This window comes from Rhinoderma darwinii, chromosome 4 (assembly GCF_050947455.1).
Source record: "Rhinoderma darwinii isolate aRhiDar2 chromosome 4, aRhiDar2.hap1, whole genome shotgun sequence".
NCBI lineage: Eukaryota > Metazoa > Chordata > Amphibia > Anura > Rhinodermatidae > Rhinoderma > Rhinoderma darwinii.
In genome coordinates this window covers 339,786,338-339,805,225 of record NC_134690.1, presented here as the reverse complement: position 1 = coordinate 339,805,225, position 18,888 = coordinate 339,786,338, and the positions used below count along the sequence as shown (strand labels likewise).

The 18,888-nt window shown below is 40.2% G+C and overlaps 1 protein-coding gene across 8 annotated transcripts in view; it reads left to right on the top strand.

Annotated features, from left to right (window-relative positions):
* SYNE1 (spectrin repeat containing nuclear envelope protein 1) overlaps window positions 1-18,888 on the top strand; it is a 498,487-nt gene that overhangs the window by 210,105 nt on the left and 269,494 nt on the right. For 7 of the 8 annotated variants that reach the window (XM_075862877.1, XM_075862879.1, XM_075862878.1 and 4 more), the window contains exons 1-9: window positions 8,461-8,612; window positions 9,130-9,270; window positions 9,396-9,556; window positions 10,955-11,105; window positions 11,588-11,815; window positions 12,724-12,822; window positions 13,160-13,341; window positions 17,688-17,811; window positions 18,380-18,546. In XM_075862877.1, coding sequence (XP_075718992.1) covers window positions 8,553-8,612; window positions 9,130-9,270; window positions 9,396-9,556; window positions 10,955-11,105; window positions 11,588-11,815; window positions 12,724-12,822; window positions 13,160-13,341; window positions 17,688-17,811; window positions 18,380-18,546 — 1,313 coding nt within the window. In that variant the 5' untranslated portion in view covers window positions 8,461-8,552. Of the gene's footprint in view, window positions 1-4,652; window positions 4,762-7,113; window positions 7,279-7,895; window positions 8,064-8,435; window positions 8,613-9,129; window positions 9,271-9,395; window positions 9,557-10,954; window positions 11,106-11,587; window positions 11,816-12,723; window positions 12,823-13,159; window positions 13,342-17,687; window positions 17,812-18,379; window positions 18,547-18,888 lie in introns of those variants that run through there. The other variant, XM_075862881.1, reaches the window with a different exon arrangement.

Sequence of the window (18,888 nt, the reverse complement as noted above, 5' to 3'; positions counted from 1 at the left end):
TTTATATAGTAATTAGCATATAGCGTGCGCTATTTTAAAAGTTGATTTGAAAGATTTTGCTGCATCTGAAACAAACATACAGGGGAATGTTTGGAAATATTGTCAGGTCATGTATTACCGCATGGTGGCGGTTCAAGGTGTTAAAACTACCAGACAGGTTCTGATTAAACATACAATGAACATGCCACAATGCCATCTGCTCTACACCAGAACCAAGCTTATTACATATATACAACACCAGAACCAAGCTCAGTACATATATACAACAACATAACAAAGCTCATACATATATACAGCACCAGGACCAAGCTCAGTACAAATACATTTCAGTACAGAGATCATTTGCAAAAGTCATGTTAGCAGCTTCCAGTATGACCTGAACAATAGTAATGATATACTGGGAGTTGCTTATACCCCAAAAAATTGTACCCTCCATCATCTGTACCGATCATACAGTCTTAATTAGGCTTCATTCACACCTGCGTCGGCGTTCCGTTCATGGGTTCCGTCAGACCTTTCCGTCAGGGGAACCCACGAACGGAAACCAAACAGAAACCATAGCTTTCCTTTACCATTGATTTCAAAGGTAACGCTTCCATTGCTAATGGTTTCCGTTTGTCTCCGTTTCGCAAGATTTCCGTTTTTTTGGCTGAACCAATAGAGTAGTCGACTGTATCCACCTGTAATCTATCACATTTAAGTAACTTAGATGTGATCTATTATAGGTGGAACCTGTGTGTCAGAGACACACAGGACACGCTGACACTGAACCTGTCAGTCCCACCCACCTGACGTGTTCAGGATTCAGCGTAAGATACAGCTGGTCTGTATACAGGATACAGAGCAGCTGTATCACAAAAAGTAAAAATATTTTTTAATAAAAACTAATTATAAAGTTGCACAAAACAAACTGACTGACATTTTATAAAAATAAAAATAAAATCCACTTCAAAGGGGTAAACAGCCTTTAATGCAAACAATCAGATCTTTACTAACAACCATCGTCCAGTACAACACATGCAGTTTTACCAAAAGTCGGTGCGGTTTTTAAATGATTGTTATGGTTTGCAAAAAACTGCATGGACATTAACAATCATTTGAAAACTGCACTGACTCGTGGGAATGCAGCATCTTGACGTGGTTTGCAGCTGTATCGTTGTAAGACGGCAGCTACTATATGTATATACTGTACGGGTATGATCCCACAGGACGGATACGTTGTGTAAAAGCATATAGCATGTGCGCCGCAGGGAATTCCGGCTGAAAAACTGCAGCAAATTCTTGTTCAGTTTTTCGGCCAGGAATGGCCGCTGCAGAAAACTGAGCAGAAAAATTGGATATTTACCATGGTGACGCTTTCCTCCTACATCCTGCAGCCCTGGGATGATGTTTCATCCCATGTGACCGCTGCAGCCTGTGATTGGCTGCAGCAGTCACATGGATGAAACGTCATCCCAGGAGGCCAGCCCAGACAAAAAAAAATTGAATTCTAGTAAGTATAAGATTTACATTTTTCCTGAGTTGTGATTTTTTGCATCGGAATCGCTGCATTTCCGCCGCAAGAAAACACATCTGCTATTTGTTGTGGGTTTTACCTCCCCATTGAATTAAATTGGGAAAACCCAAACAATTAAGCAGCATTTATGCAAATACGATTGACATGCTTAGAAAAACGTACCGCAGGTAAATTTCTGAGCTTTTTTTTCCGCTCATCGTGTTAGTCAGATTTGTTCAAATCTCACACACTCTGCTGCTACTGCATTGGGGCTTGTCCACACGTAACGGAACTGCTGCGTATTTTCCATCCGGAGTTACGGATGGAAAATACGCAGAATACAGTATCAGCAAAGTGGGTAAGATTTATCAAATCCTATCCACACGCTGCGTAAAATTTCTGACAAGAAGTTTACCTGCGGTTTGTATTTTTAGTACTGCAGCATGTCAATTCCTGCTGCGGAAAGTGGACTGAATTGCTGCGTTTTTCAGAGGAGATGTCACCATCCCCCAACATTGAGAAAAACGCAGCAAAATCCGCTCCATTTTCTGCAGCGATTGCAATACGTGTGGAAAAGCCCTTGTGCTGCGGATTTAGGGCTTGTCCACACACAACGGAAATGCTGCAGAAAATTTCTGCAGCAATTCCGTTGAAAGTGAAAGGCTTTCCGATGTAGCAAAAACGCGCTATTTCCTGCGGTGTTTGCGACAGAAAACGGTGCGTATATTGCTGCGTTTTTCTCAATGTTAGGAGCTATGGAAAATGCAGTAATTCTGCACACTTTCCGTAGCGGAAATTAACATGCTGCTGTCTGTAAATTACGCGCCGCAGGTCAATTTCGGCTTGGAAATTTTACGCAGCGTGTGGGTGAGATTTGTTAAATGTCCCCCACTATGCTGCTACTGTATTCTGTTAAGTTTTTCCGGCCGGAAAAAACGCAGCAATTAAGGAGCGTGTGGACGAGCCCTTACCACAACAAAATCCATTAGTAAAATCTGCAGTATTTAAACTACGAGTGAAATACATACAACAGCTATAGCGCTCTCCACTTGTATATATATATATATATATATATATATATATACACACACACATCACACACACATCACACACACTATATATACACACATGCACTTACTTTTATGTAGGATAATTGTGAAGGGAGTTCAGCAGTTGATGGGGGGGATTCTTCACTCCAACACTTCAGCCCGACACAGAGCCCGCCGACAGTCTCGTCTCCCCCTCCCTCATGTCCCGACTGGTAACACCAGCAGCAGCAGGAGAAGGAGAGGTTGTGTGAAGAGCAGGGAAGGGGGGCCAGAGGGGGAGATTTTACACAGGGAGATTTAGTAATAGCAGCACAGACCACAGCTGCTAATACAGTGGGATGGCAGTTCTTAGCTGCTGTGCCGGCCACCACCTTACAAATGCTGTACCCTGCCGCCTGAGCCGAAACTGATCGTTTGGACGGCCAGCATTCGGCCCACTGCTCAGCGGCCTGTCTGGCATTTGCCAGAACTGCCAGACGGCCAGTCCGGCCCTGGGTGACATCCTACTTGGTGAGACTGCTGTCAACAGGATCAAATAATAATTAAACACACATTCAATTCAATGGTGTGAAACACTACTATCTGAACTATAGGGTGTGCTGTGGTTTGGAAAAACTGAGGCAGTCCCAAATACAGTAAATAATTACTTGACCTCATATTTTTTTTCAATGAAAAACCTATTGTTATGATTAGCTCCCCCACTGATGGCACTGGCTGAATTGAGGTGCGGGGTCTAAGTTATCCCTGGTTTCACCCTTTGACCTTGGCATGAAGATGTTGACTTTGCTGCAGGAAATCTCCAGGTCGCAGATCACAGAGTAGTGACTGACTGGCAGTTTGAGCAGGTAGAGCAAACAGGTGTTAACAGAAGCCAGAAAATAGTCCTTACCAGGAATTCCAGAGAGCCACAATACCAGAAGATAAGGCAGGGTCAGGGATGGGCGAAGGTTCAAATACCAGGAGAAGAACTAAAGGTGCAAATAATGGAAAGTAAGCGAATAGTCAATTTGATAACCAATAGCAACAACAAGCAGAAGGATAATCCAAGATACATGGTCAAATAAGCCAGGTCAGAACGAACGCAAACTTCACAATAGGATATCACACAGGAACCAGGATAAACAAATTAATAACTTGCACTGAAGCAAGAACTTAGAGGATTCAAATAGAGAGCCTAGAGCTATGATTGGCCAACTTCCTGCTCCCTGATTGTCCCAGTGGTTGGCCAAACAGCCGCGTATCTTCAACTAGATGACAAGCCATGCGTTTTATGCACCCTCTGCCCAAAAAACCCGCCAACACCCTGCCGCGACTTCCAAAACGGCGGCTTCGGCTGGACAGCGCTGGAACGTGGATGGGTGAGTATATTACACCTGATAATTCAGCAATTGTTTTAAATACAGAACTGTATGATAATATTGAATTATGGAAAACCAGAACCAGAAAACTGACCACAGAGATACAATTGTAATGGATTTATGTTGCTTGTCTGTTTTTTTTTAACCTTATATAATTTTTTTTTGTACCATATTTATTACGTTTTGGTCAAAGGAAATATTAATTTCATAAATATGTCATCCATACAGTTTTCTGCAAAGTATATATCTTATTTAATTAAAATTTTAAAGTTATTAGCCCATGAAAAACATTTAACACTTATACATAGGATCGGTGATATGTGTACGATAGATGCGGGTCCGACTGCTAGGACCCCTAGTGATCACGAGAAGAATGGTCCCGTGTCCCCTGTTTGAATGGCGCGGCGGTCATTCTTGCAAACTACCGCTCTATTCATTCTTTATAGGACTGATGGAAATAGCTGAGTACAGTGCTTAGCTATCTCTTTCAGTCAGATAGATAATGAATGTAGCGGTTGTGTACATGTGTGATCGCTGCTCCTTTCAAACGGGGCACACAGCACCCTCGTGCTTGCTGGGAACCCCAGTGGTCGGACCTGCATCGATTATACCGTACATTTATCACCTAATCTCTAGAGTGGTGAGAAATGTTTTTCATGGGCCAAACCCCTCAAATAATAACATGTACCAGAACAGAACTTTTTTGTCTGGAACTGTCTATTTATATGATCTTTCTCACACCAATACTAGGTTAACAGGATTATCAGATTGGCTTGAGGCAAAGGATAAGCAACTGAAGCGAATTAAAAATGAAGTGACAGAAGTTTCTAAATATGAACAAATTAAAGTTTCAGTACAGGTGATACCTTTTCTCCTTTTTTTACTCTAATTTTATTGGTTTTTTTCTTTGAAGTACAGAAAATCATACAAGATGTAGCATAATATGCAGAGGTATGAACAGAAGAGTGCCATTCACACAAAATTATATCTACAAAAATTCACCAAGTAGCATGACATATGACAACAAATATACTGCACCAACGCAGAATAGTTGTGTAAAATCAACACAGAATTTCAAGAAGCACAACTAAAATAACATCACATACAGTAACTGGTAGGCTAGTTTCAGCTCCCATTGCAAGGGGAAATAATGACAACCTGCACAAAAATCTATAACTATGTATAGAGGTATTTCACCTTCTACACCACTGTCCAGCTGTGGGGGAGGAGAATGTAAGGAGTCCAGAAGTCAAGTATAATAGTCAAGTGGCATAAGTCAAGGCAAATAACAAGTGAAAGAAGCAATCAATACCCCAGATAAAGAGGCCTGAACCGTAACCAACTTAATATTAGAAGCAGATTTCGGTACAAATAAGACACAATAATATCAATCAAACAGCGAAGCGATGAGTGTGGATAAAAATGTCAAAGCTATAAAGTAGTAACAGGTGCTATAGCGACTGGTTAACAAGGATACACTTTGAGGTTGCAAAGCCAGAACACATCATAAATGAATGCCTTAAGCAGGTCATTAGCTAGGTGAGAATATTTCCGGCTGGTGAAGGGTCTGGTAAATGCACACTGAGTCCCGAATAAAGCTGGCAGGCTTCTTTAGAAAGGCCTATAACAGTAGGTTGGCTCTGAGTAAGGCTTGGGTTAGAGATCTCAGACGGTAGTCCACAGAAGATGGCAAGTGGTTAAGTCCGGATTGTGGAGAGTAACTTGTAAGAGGGCTGGCCGGTAAAGAGCAGAAGATGAAGGGAAGCCCTCAGGTGACTTTCGGGAAGATCCCATATTCATTGTCCTGAGTATCTAGGCAGATGGTCAATAACTGGTGGCCACTTCCCCGTCTCTTAGACTCTTTAAACAGAGATGAATACTTGTGTTTATTGTCAGTAATACCTTATTTACCAGCATTACACCTGGCACAAATACTGTTTCAAACCATATGTAATGCTTTTTACTTTATAGTGTCCCCAAAAAATACAGAATACTGTACAGCAAGATAAGTGAATGAAAGTTTTACTAGGCACCAATTTCACTCTTTAACCTCCCTACCCTCACACACAAAAATACTGTAGTGTGGGTAACTGCTTTGCCTCAAGATAAGAGAGTGTGGAGCTATAAATATTGGCCAACAGCACTTACATAGTTAAAGAATTAATACAGTTGAACACTAAACAGAAAGAAATTAGGACAACAATGACCCTTGGACACATTGTAATAAACAGTAAGAAAAATAAGAAACTGCTAATAAAACATGATGAAGAAACAACATCCATAGCGCTCGACATGACAGAATCACCCTAAATAGGATGAGTTATGGATAAAAATGAATGGTAGGCAATGCTGAATGCAAACAAGAATTCTAAGTAATTTGAGGTATCTATGTCAGAAAAAGAAAAACACACACACATAACTGTACTTTAATAGCTTAAAAAGTAAAAGGTTAGGCCCCATGCACACCACCGTATTTTCATCTCCCCCTAAATACTGTACGGATCCGTAGGCATCCGTATTTGATCCGTATATACAGATCCATAAAAAAAGAGGGAGGCTGCAAATGATGTCACTAACATGTTGCAGTGCAACGCTTCCGTAAATAGGGACGGTTTACGGATTCACGTCCGTAGCCGTCCGTATTTATGGAAGCGTCCATAGGCTTCTATGAGAGAGTCCGTGCCGTAATTACGGACAAGAATAGGACAGGTTCTATCATTTTTTCATCACGGACACACATCCGTAAAAGAACGAAAAGGTGTCCATGGCCAATATAAATGAATGGGTCCGTAATTACGGATAAAATACACGGTCGTATGCATGGGGCCTTAGGACGTAGCACATGTGTAAAATTGCTTGACAATGTTGGCTAAAATTCCCTGGTGGTTAATAACTGATCGGTAGCTGGGGAGCAGCTGCCAGAAATGTGAATGGCATGCTGCAAATCTCAGCACAGGACAAGTAATGCTTTAGCATTTATATACCTTAATCCTAACCTTGTAACTATTTTACTGCAATTTGATCATCAGAATATAATTCACTTTTTGGATTGCTGTGATATAGTTTTGTACTGTGCTCTCCAATGAGCTGCTGCTCTTCAGAGTGTGATCACCTAAATGTAATATAGTATACATTATAGTATAATATAAAGATATAGATGGCACTTTTACATAATATCATTCAAATTAATCTATGCATTGCAATAATATAGGATATCAGACGTGATACAGGGAAACAAGAAGATGAACTGGGATATCTGAAAGACAGGCTGAGTGCACTTATGGGCTTTTCAGTGGAGGCAGAAGTGAAAAAGCAAGGCAGTAATCTGTCCAGAGTGTCTACTGATCTGAAAGTACTGCTGGACTCTCTCAATGAGGTAAGTAATACATGAAATCAAATTGGTCTCATGAAATTTAATTTGACTACCTTAGATAGAGGTCTACCAGGTTCATTAGCGTTTATCACAAGGAGATGACACAAAATGGCTCTGGCATGGCAGTTATGGCAGCCTTAGTACTAACCTTTGGCTCCATTCTGGACGTTAATGCTCTTGAAGGGTAACTAAACTTAAAAAATAAAAAAAATTACATGACAGTGACAAATCCGAAGTTTTGATCAGTGGTGTTAGAAATTGTCTATGGGTCCATACACAGCTTGCTTGGCCTTACGAGGAAAGCCAATCAGAAATGGCGCGGCATAGCGCTTCTGCCACTTTGTTTTAGCAATCGGTGGGGTTTCAGTGCTCGGACCCCCACCGATCAAAACTTTTGACATGTCACTATGACATTTCAAAAGTTTTTTAAAAGTTTAGTTACCCCATAAAGTGCATACCCTTTGGGGTTCTTTGAATCCCTGTGTCATGCACCTTCCCCTCAAGCCCAGCAGTAGTCATACCACAGTGTCTACCTTAGAATATGCCATGTTACAAGGTCTGGTCTTTTCATATATTCAGCAAATTCTGCAAAATTATATGCTTCTTTTCTTATGCTACAGGCTGACAAAATCTTGAGTACTGTTGGAGATTGTGTACAGTACAAGACAGAAGTAAAAAGTGTTTTCAGGGAGATACTCACTAGTTCTAAAGATGTCCAGTCAGAAGCGGAGAAGATACTGAACACAGAAAGCTTTGAGGAAGCCCAGGAGCTGCTTCTTCATTATGAGGTAAATTATATCTGTAACTAATAATCAAAATCAGAAATCAATATCTTCTTCAAAATAAGATAGACCTTACAGTTCATGTTCCACATCAATGCTGCTTTTTTAGATGCAAGATGTATCTAGGAAAGTAATGCTACTAGTAATTAAGACTATTTGCAAAGTTGTTTCATTTTTTATTTTAGATTTAGTGGAATAATAAAAAATTGGTTGCGATGGTGGACATCCGTCGGTCTCTAGTGGGACATTGTATTAGTGTTCACTTGTTACTTTGAGCAAGCTTACCTTAATGCCCTCAGTCATTAAAGTTTTCCTTGGTTATAATATTATTATTCTTCTTTGCAAACACATTTTTAATTCATGTTCATCTTCTGGCAGGAAAAGATAAAAAAAATACAATTTAAGAATCAGGATATACAGGTCCAAATTGCTCAGGCAAAACAGTTACAAGTTGAAAAAGGATTGTCCAGAGATATTCAAGAGGACTTAACAAACATGGAAGTTGAACTGGACAACGTGGCAACTGCAATGATTAAGCAGAAAGAAAGCTTAAAGGTAAATGGCAATTTATTGGGAAATTTCAGTGTATAAGGCAGAGCATTTAGATAATGCATTAACACTATTAAAGGGGCATTCCAGCACCACACAGATCGCTAGAACAAGGAACCCTAGTCCTGGCCACGATCATGGCTCCGGTGAGTAGGATTTTGAATGGCACGGCGGTCTAGCATACGTGCTACTGTTCCATACAATTCTAAGGGAGTTACCGAAGCAGTTGATTGAGATTGCTTGGCTGCTTCCATAACTCCCACAGAGTTGTATGGAGCAGCAGGTCACATTCCTCCTCACTGCGGTCGTGCTGGTGGGATTGACTGGTTATTGAGGTCCCATGTTTAAGCAAGCGGTAGCGTTCCAAGTATTTGGGCCCCCAACGATCTAGCATTTATAATCGACCCAGTGGTAGACCCTGTAGGTGTATTTTCTCAGCTCATGATTACAATACATTTCCAAGACACCTTTAGGATCTGTCTCTTGAAATGAATGATTCAGAACCATGTCCTTCTTCTTAAAGGATACAATGCACAACTGGGAACAAATAGAAACTGGCAAAGAATCAATTTCCCAGAATCTGAAACAGATAGGGCCAACTCTTGAACGCCCTTTGAACTTTGGAACATTGGAGGATTTGTCATCAGAACTTCAGCAGACAAAGGTAGAGGATGAATTACTGTACTGTACATGTTCATGTTGGATTTAGAGACGTGCTCAGTTTGGATGTAGTTGGACTGTAAAATGTTCTTAGCCTAAATAAAATTTGACTGAATGTCATCTTAACAGGAGGTGTGTAAGCAAAGTGAAGATCTCTCAGTCCAAGCAGAAAACCTTGTCAAGAAATCATCAGATATTAAGCTGGGAGAAAAGGGCAAGCGCCTCCTGCAGGAGAAGACCAGATCTGTTCAAGACAATGTAAAGCATGTTAAAGAGACCCTGGCTGAAAAGTATGTCTGTCTTATGCCACTTCTGGTCCTCATAATATTAGCTTTGCAGGAGAGAATTCCAGCATTATAAGGTTGTTGCAGCAACAGTACTGCCCGATCTGCCAACTCGGTCACCCACCATCACTTTTCAATTTTTGGTAGGAGAAGAGTTAGCATACATAACTGGAGGTACACTTTAATACCAGTTCTCCCCAAGTCAGGCAGTTTGATCAAGTTGTTAGTGTGTATTTTTTAAGCCAAACCAGGAGTGGATCCTGAACAGAGGAAAAGTCTTCTCTTTTTTTGGGTCTATGGTTTGGCAAAAAAAAAACATCAGAAACTTCTTTAAAACTGCAAAGTGTAAACAGGGCCTTAACTTGTTTTATTTTAATTTCTAAAAGCTTTATTGAGGAAAAAAAAAACAGCATATTAAACACCACACCTTTATTTGGTATAAAAATTGTAAATGGCTCTTCCTTTTCTCACTGAGGCTGTTAAAAAAATATTTGAATAAATATGTGAGGCAGTGAAAGTAGTTGCTAGATGGACATTTTTGTTTATGACATACAGATGTAGCCAAGTTTATCTTGACTGATAACTTGCTGCAGAGTGATATCACACAACAGAAGCCATTGAAAAGCCATTGAAAAAGTCAAGTTAAAGTTGTTTGCCACTGTGTATTTAATGCGTTAAGAGTCAACATAAAGATGGCTACATCTGTACACGACTTCTTCCTTAGGCTGTGTAAGTCCATGTATAGCATATGATAATATAAATATATTTGGAAAGATAATAAATCAACCTTAAGATCTTTACAATTGTATGACTGTGTTATCTCACAAACATTACAAAGTAATTTAAAAAAGTGTAGGAAGGGAGAAAGGGCACGTTCAGACGTGGCAGAGTTTTTCCGCTGCAAATGTTGGTGGCAATTACGCAACGAATCTGCACCAACATTTGCATATTTGACAGGTAATTCAGACGTTGCAGATATCACAGCGGACTTGGCACAGATTTCCGTTTTTGCATTGCAAAGGCTGAAGTACGCAGTGAAATTCCGCTTCTTCTCCGCAACCGACAGTGTATGCTGCGGACTGAAATTTCCGCTCCGCAGCCTATGGTCCGCAGCGGAGTTTTTCGCAACGTCTGAACTAACTTGCCTCAAAATGTGTAGAAACAAATGTAAAAAACGGCCGCTGGAGAATTCCACTGCGGACTGTCCGCAGCGGAATTTCACAGCAATTCCGCCACGTCTTAATGTGCCCTAATGCTGCCCAAGAACAGTCTTTGCAGAGCTCAGTTATTAACAAATCATACAGGCAGAAATTATGATCTTCCGGTAGCCATTAAATTAGGTTTTACACATCAGGATCCCGGTGCCTGTAATATATTTGTTAACTGTTTGTTTTTGTTTTTAAGCATCCGGAAAATGGAGAATGCTAAAGATACTTGGGAAAAGTATGACCTTGATTTTGAGACACTTTTCACTTGGATTTCAGAAAGAGAGAAGGAACTTAGTGATCTAGAACCATCTGATATTTCACCAGAACTCCAAGTAATACGCATCCAGGTGAATGTTTATACCATTATGTACAGTTCTTGAATGACTTTGGTCAGTTTTGTGGTGTATTTATGTTAAAAAAAATATATTGCGTTTTAAGCCAAATGCTATGTTTATGAGGCTTGTCCCACTTTTTGCAACACATACGAATGAAATGTTTTTGGCCACTTTTCTACTTTGAAAACTGTCGGAAAACAATCATAGGTCCTACATGACGTTACACACACACACACACACACACACACACACACACACACACACACAAACGCACAAGCAGGTCCACATAGGAGCAGTTCTACCTGCTTTAAAGAAAAATGATGTTACATATTGAGGCAAAGGTTCTAAGCGGACCCTACTGTCTTTGTAACTCAAACAAACTAGCAAAAAATGCAAATGCATTAACATTTGGGCATATTCATTTCATCTTCCATTCTTATTTCAAACTTCTCAAGTTTATTCTTAACAGGTTTCTTGTAATATTTTTTTTCTAGGAAATTTTGAAGGATCTGCAGAATAAATCAAATGCAGTGAAAGAGCTTGAGGCACAGAGCCAGACATTTGATGAATGTATAAGCTCGGCTGAGATGGCTCGGATAAAAGCCAAGTTATCACAGATGGTCAAGTATTGGGATGGGCTCAAAGAACATGCATGTCGACTAGAAGAAAGTATTCTGGGCAATGCGGAGCAGCAGCAGAAGTTTGATGACACAATTAGACAGGTAAACAAGAGTGAAGAATCAATGTTTGCTAGCACAGAATGCAATCTATGTGCCCAATAATGTTAAATATGTGAACTATGGCTGTACGACAAAAGATCATAATGTTTCGCTGCTAAAATCGCAGCTGATAGTGAATGTGATCGTGCTGAAAACCAACTGGTTTGGATTTCTGACGACTGTCATGTTGGAATAACTTGCATGTCGCAACCACAATGTTGCGGCCACATTTACTATCATTAGTTGCAATGTAGCAGTGTGACATTAATCTTATGTTGTGCAGCCACAAGTCACCGTATAGCCCAAGCCTTAAAGGGGTTATCCAGGATTAGAAAAATATGGCTGCTTTTTTCCAAAAACAGCACTATGCCTGTCCACAGGTTGTGTATGGTATTGTAGCTTAGTCCCATTTCCTTAGCTGCAATACCAGACACAACCCATGGACAGGTGTGGAGCTGTTTCTGAAAGAAAGCTTCCATCTTTTTCGAATTCTGCACAACACATTTTTTTTCCCTGCATGGACATAGAGTTCAGTAATATATTTCTTTCTACTTGCAGCCACCAATAGGGGAAGCTTAGGAGTTTTTTGCATACGGTTTTATTATTGAGTTTAATGTATAAGCCGTATGCAGTAAACTCCTAAGATCCCCCTAGTGGTGTCATAGTGGACCTAAAAATCACAGGGTGTTAAAAGGTGGAGCTTTGTCGAACGGGACTACTTTTCAATTCCTTTTTGATCATAGGAAAATATTAGGAATGCTGTTGCCCGATTCATCAGGTTATCCTTTATCTTAAGATTGTAGAGACATTACAGTAAAGTGACGTGCTTTCCCTTTGATTTATGTTTTGTTGATTTTTCAGGTAGGCTATATCATAGTGTGTAAGGCTATAACAAATTGTCTTCTTTACAGATTCAGACTACATTAGAGAATATTGAAGCGTCTTTGGCTCTTCCTGTTACCAACTGTTCCTCTGCATCAGAAACATACAAAGTCCTTCACTCCCATCAGGTAATTCTTCTGGACCACAATTGATTTCATTTTATTACAGTTTCATGGTGATGGTTAGTGTGCGGTATGGTGGTTTAGAGTTATACAGAGTTAAGGTAGGTATTTAACGGTAAGAATATAGAAGAAGGTGTAAGTCAAATGAGTTTGGTGGTAGGAGAGTAGGACATATGAAGGTGACTTGTTATTACCTGGACAGGTTCATATAGTAAGATCGTGTCAGGCTTAAAGGTTTGTTATATTATGGCCTCTGTTGGATATGTCTAAAAACTGTTTTGTGTTATTGACAAAATCTACAAATTACAGCCGTTCAATACATTTTTTTCTTTTGTACCTATAGGATCTCTGTCATGATGTTGAAATGTTAAAGAACAATATCCATTCTCTGAGTGCTGGCAAACTCTCAGACAAGAGTAAAGCAATGCAGGTCATTTCCAACCTTCAAACCCGTTTTGACGTTGTGACTACACAGGCTCAAGAAAGGCTCTCATTGGTGGAGCAATTGTTAGCTCGTTGGCAGAGGTAAGATTTTGAAAAACTATGAAGCCCAGTGAAATGACAACTAAAGGGAAAATTTTAAAGAGGCTCTGTCACCACATTATAAGTGGCCTATATTGTAGATGATGTGATCTGCGCTGTAATGTAGATTACAGCAGTGTTTTTTATTTAGAAAAACGATAATTTTTGCGGAGTTATGACCTATATTAGCTTTATGCTAATGAGTTTCTCAATGAACAACTGGGCGTGTTTTACTTTTTGGCCAAGTGAGCGTTGTGGAGAGAAGTGTATGACGCTGACCAATCAGTGACCAATCAGCGTCATACACTTCTCTCCATTCATTTACACTGCAGATAGCGATATGGCTTTATCACTATGTGCAGCCACATACACACAGTATAACATTACTGCAGTGTCCTGACAATGAATATACATTACCTCCAGCCAGGACGTGATGTTTATTCAGAATCCTGACCACTTCTGTAGGGTCTCTGTGAGACTACAGCACAGCACAGCTAGATCTCGCTGTGAACGAGAACTTACAGCGTAATCTCGCGAGACTACGCCTGCTATGCTGTAAATCACAGAGACGTGCAGAGAAGTGGTCAGGATTCTGAATAAACATCCCGTCCTATCTGAACGTAATGTATATTCATTGTCAGGACACTGCAGTAATGTTAGTGTTTGTCTATGTGGCTGCACATGGCGATATAGCTATATCGCTATCTGCAGTGTAAATGAATGGAGAGAAGTGTATGACGCTGATTTGTCAGCGTCATACACTCCTCTGTACAACGCCCACTTGGTCATATAGTAAAACACGCCCAGTTGTCCATTGAGAAACTCATTAGCATAAAGCTAATTTAGGTCATAACTCTGTCAAAAATGATAGTTTTTCTAAATAAAAAACACTGCTGTTATCTACATTACAGCGCCGATCACATTATGTAGGAGATAGGGAACTTATAATGTGGTGACAGAGCCTCTTTAACAATTCAAATACAATGACATATATTTCTTTAGGATTTTTTTTTATAATATATCGTACTACCTATACTTGTTAAGCTATTACCGTAAGGCTACATGCACGTGGGAGAATATGTGCAGGTGGCTGTACCGCGGTACAGGGAGGAGACTTCAGCTTCATAGTAAGAGTTAGATTCTCTCCTCCAAGTAATCGTCTATTGGAGAATATCTCTGAATCAATTGAGATAATCTGCAGCTTCTCAATGCAGAAACTGCAGAAATAATTAACATGTATTCAAATCTAAAATCTGTGGCACATTCATTAATCCAAACAGATTTTTTTTCGTATCATGTGAATGGAGAATAAAAAAGCTCATTTGCATGCGTTGCCGGTGGAATTGCAACAGAATCTGCATGTAAATCCCGACAGAATTCTTGACATGTGAACATGGCCTTATATTGCTTACATCATACTGAGCCTACGTTATAGTCCATATTATAGTCCAGATTTACATGCATTAGGCTTCCTTCACATCTGTGTCGGGACTCCGCTCATGGGATCCGTCTGAGCTTTCTGTCAGGGGAACCCATGAACGGAATCCAAACTGAAACAAACGGAAACCATAAGTTTCCGTTTGCATCACCATTGACTTCAATGGTGACGGATCCAGTGCAAATGGTTTCTGTTTGTCTCTGTTGTGTAAGGGTTCAGTTTAAGGGTTCCGTAGTCGACTGCGCTATTCATTCCGTCAAAACGACGGAACCCTTAAATAACTGTGACAAACGGAAACCATTTGCACTGGATTCGTCACCATTGAAATCAACGGTGATGCAAATGGAAGCCTATGTTTTCCGTTTGTTTCAGTTTGGACTCCACTCCTTCGTTCCACTGACGGAAAGCTCCGACAGAACCCACGGTGGTTAGCACTATTGCCCAGCAGCGCTGGGATCCTGGGTTCAAATCCAACCAAGGACAACATCTGCATGGAGTTTTTATGTTCTCCCCTTGTTTGTGTGGGTTTCCTCCGGGTACTCTGGTTTCCTCCCAAAAACATACCAATAGGGTATTTAGATTGTGAGCCCTAATGGGGTAAAAAAGAGGACCTCTGTACAGCGCTGTGTAATACGTTGGCACTATATAAGTAACTGAAATATATAACCCATGAACAGAGTCCCAATGCAGATGTGAACAAAGCATAATTCTGTATCTTTAGAGCTTAAATCTCACAGTATTTACTGTTGGACCAGTGACTTCACAGAGATTGCTCTAGTAAATTGCCTTCTGGGAAGTGTAGTCTTTTTACACCAGGCAATGTACAGTACTATTATGTAAGAAACGCTAACTCCCCTACTGCATTATAGGGTTTATCTAAGCTCTAAGGATGTGTCTGTTGACAGGCTTATTGACTGTTTCCAATAACAACAAGCAGTCCAATAACAACAAGCAGGTTTCTGAATTCAGCTCTGGACTATAATATAGGCTTTACATGAGGGTTAGTACAAGATAAGTAATATAATGTATAACTTTTATGTAGATTAAATCATTATATAAATTGTAAAATTAAACATATCCTTTAGGGCTTATTCAGACGAACGTGTAACACGTCCGTGCAACGCGCGTGATTTTCACGCGTGCCGCACGGACCTATGTTAGTCTATGGGGCCGTTCAGACAGTCAGTGATTTTTACGCAGTGTGAGTCCGCTGCATAAAACGCACGACATGTCCTATATTTGTGCGTTTCTCGCGCATCATGCACCCATTGAAGTCAATGGTTGCGTGAAAACCACGCGTGTGATTCGTGCAAGAGCAGTAAAAAGTATGAATGAAAACAGAAAAGCACCACATGCTTTTCTGTTTACAAACATACAAACAGCGTGTCATAATGATGGCGGCTGCTCGAAAATCACGCAGCCACGCATCATATGGTGATGACACACGGAGCTGTTAAAAAGGCTCTGTCACCACATTATAAGTGCCCTATCTCCTAGATAAGGAGATCGGCGCTATAATGTAGGTGACAGTAATGCTTTTTATTTAAAAAAAACGATCTATTTTTACCACTTTATTAGCAATTTTAGATTTATGCTAATGAGTTGCTTAATGCCCAAGTGGGCGTATTTTCACTTTAGACCAAGTGGGCGTTGTACAGAGGAGTGTATGACGCTGACCAATCAGCATCGTGCACTCCTCTCCATTCATTTAGGCAGCGCATAGGGATCCTGTTAGATCCTTATGTGCTGTCTTAGGGTATGTGCACACACACTAATTACGTCCGTAATTGACGGACGTATTTCGGCCGCAAGTACCGGACCGAACACACTGCAGGGAGCCGGGCTCCTAGCATCATACTTATGTACGATGCTAGGAGTCCCTGCTACTCCGTGGAACTGCTGTCCCGTACTGAAAACATGATTACAGTACGGGACATTTGTCCTGCAGAGAGGCAGGGACTCCTAGCATCGTACATAACTATGATGCTAGGAGCCCGGCTCCCTGCACTGTGTTCGGTCCTGGACTTGCGGCCGAAATACGTCCGTCAATTACGGACGTAATTAGTGTGTGTGCACATACCCTTATACTTACACATTAACAATACTGAAGTGTTTAGACAGTGAATAGACATTCCACGGGATGTCTATTCACAATCTCTGCACTTCGTTACTCTGTCTGTGGTAGTTACAGCAGAGGACGCATAATCTTGCGAGATTACGCGGTAAATGACAGGTTACAACGAGATCACGCTTCCTCGGCTGTAACTACCATAGAAACAGTAACGAAGTGCAGAGATTGTGAATAGACATCCCGTGGAATGTCTATTCACTGTCTAAACGCTTAAGTATTGTTAATATGTTAGTATAAGAGAGCACATAAGGATCTAAAAGGATCCCTATGCGCTGTGTAGATGAATGGAGAGGAGTGCATGATGCTGATTGGTCAGCGTCATACACTCCCCTGTACAACACCCACTTGGTCTAAAGTGAAAATACACCCACTTGGGCATTAAGCAACTCATTATCATAAATCTAAAAACGCTAATAAAGATGTTAAAAATAGATCGTTTTTTAAAATAAAAAGCACTGCTGTCACCTACATTATAGCGCCGATCTCCTTATGTAGGAGGTAGGGCACTTATAATGTGGTGACAGAGCCTCTTTAAGTACCTTTTGCTCGCGCAAAAAGCTGCGTTTTTTGCGTGCGCAAAACGCACACGCTCGTGTAAATCCGGCCTTAACATGTAGGGGGTAAAAAATAACAAAACTACAAATTAAATTCCTCTCCAAATTATCTGTGTGATTTCATCTTCTGACCAAGCATTCAGGCTACATAGAAGCATGTGAGCATTGACACAATATATACATTAACATTTTCCTGTATTATGAATGCTTTTCTTTTCACTTCCAGGCAAGAAAAGGAATTTTCTTCTTTTGTTACTTGGCTTGAAACAAGTGAAGCTTTGGTCTGTCCACAACAAGAACGCTTCTCTGCCAACAAATCAAAACTGGAAGCTGAAATGAAGTCACTTCAGGTTTGGAAATGATATGTAATTAATCATAAATGTGTAATTAATATAGGTTTTCGGCTATGCCTTTGTACGTGTACTAATGTCAACATTTGCCAGTGACTGCAATGACTAGAATAAATCCTGTATACAGAGCAAATAAAAAAAAAAAAAAGGTATGGGACGCCACCCAGTAGTCTAGTCTGTGCTTCTGGGGACAACAATTGTCAGTCCTATTCTGGTAGTTGTTTTCCACTGTTTAGCCATAACAGCCTATCCAAAAAATGCTACAACAGCTCCTATACAGATCAGTACTGAGAATTGAGATGTGGCCTGGGCACTACTGAAGCACAGACGCAAGCAAGAAATTGATTTACAGTTGTAGTCGTCTACATAAACTTCTATGTCCATTATGGATAAATGTCAATATGATACAAGCTTTAGATTACCTTTCCCTAATCACATGCATTGTATATAACATAAGATTTCTGTGTAATATTTACCTATTGAAGGAAGTAGGCACAGAAATTATAAAATTAAAGATGTTGATCCAATGATAAGATTAACAGCTTAATATGTTTTCTTTTTTCCCCAGGATCTAAATGCAGAGTTAACAACACAGTCTCAGCGATATACAGTTCTGGTCCAGTTGTGTGCATCTTTATATCCCACATCCTCTGAAAACAATGTACAGCAACTGAGGGACAATCTTGAGAAACTGTCCCTGAGATGGAATATACTGCCAGAAGCTGTTTTAAAACGGTTATTATGTATTTTATGACTATTTTGTTATCAAGGTCATTTTTATGAATACAATGTTTTTAGCTTGCACACATGCTCTCGTGCAGCCTCTTATCAAGCATCAAGGCACACAGATGCATTCCAACGCTTGAAGACAACCAGCAAAGTTTGTGGATTTGTCACAAAGGTTTAGCTATTACTATTACTTTAACCTTCCATCGAACCTAGGAAGGGTATCCCACCCAAAACATTGCTGCTATACCAATATTTGACCAATTGTACTTGTGTTTTCATGTTATGAATGCTTAAAGAGGTTTTTCAGTCTTTATAAATTGTGTGCAAATTCTTTAAGTGCAGTAAGAT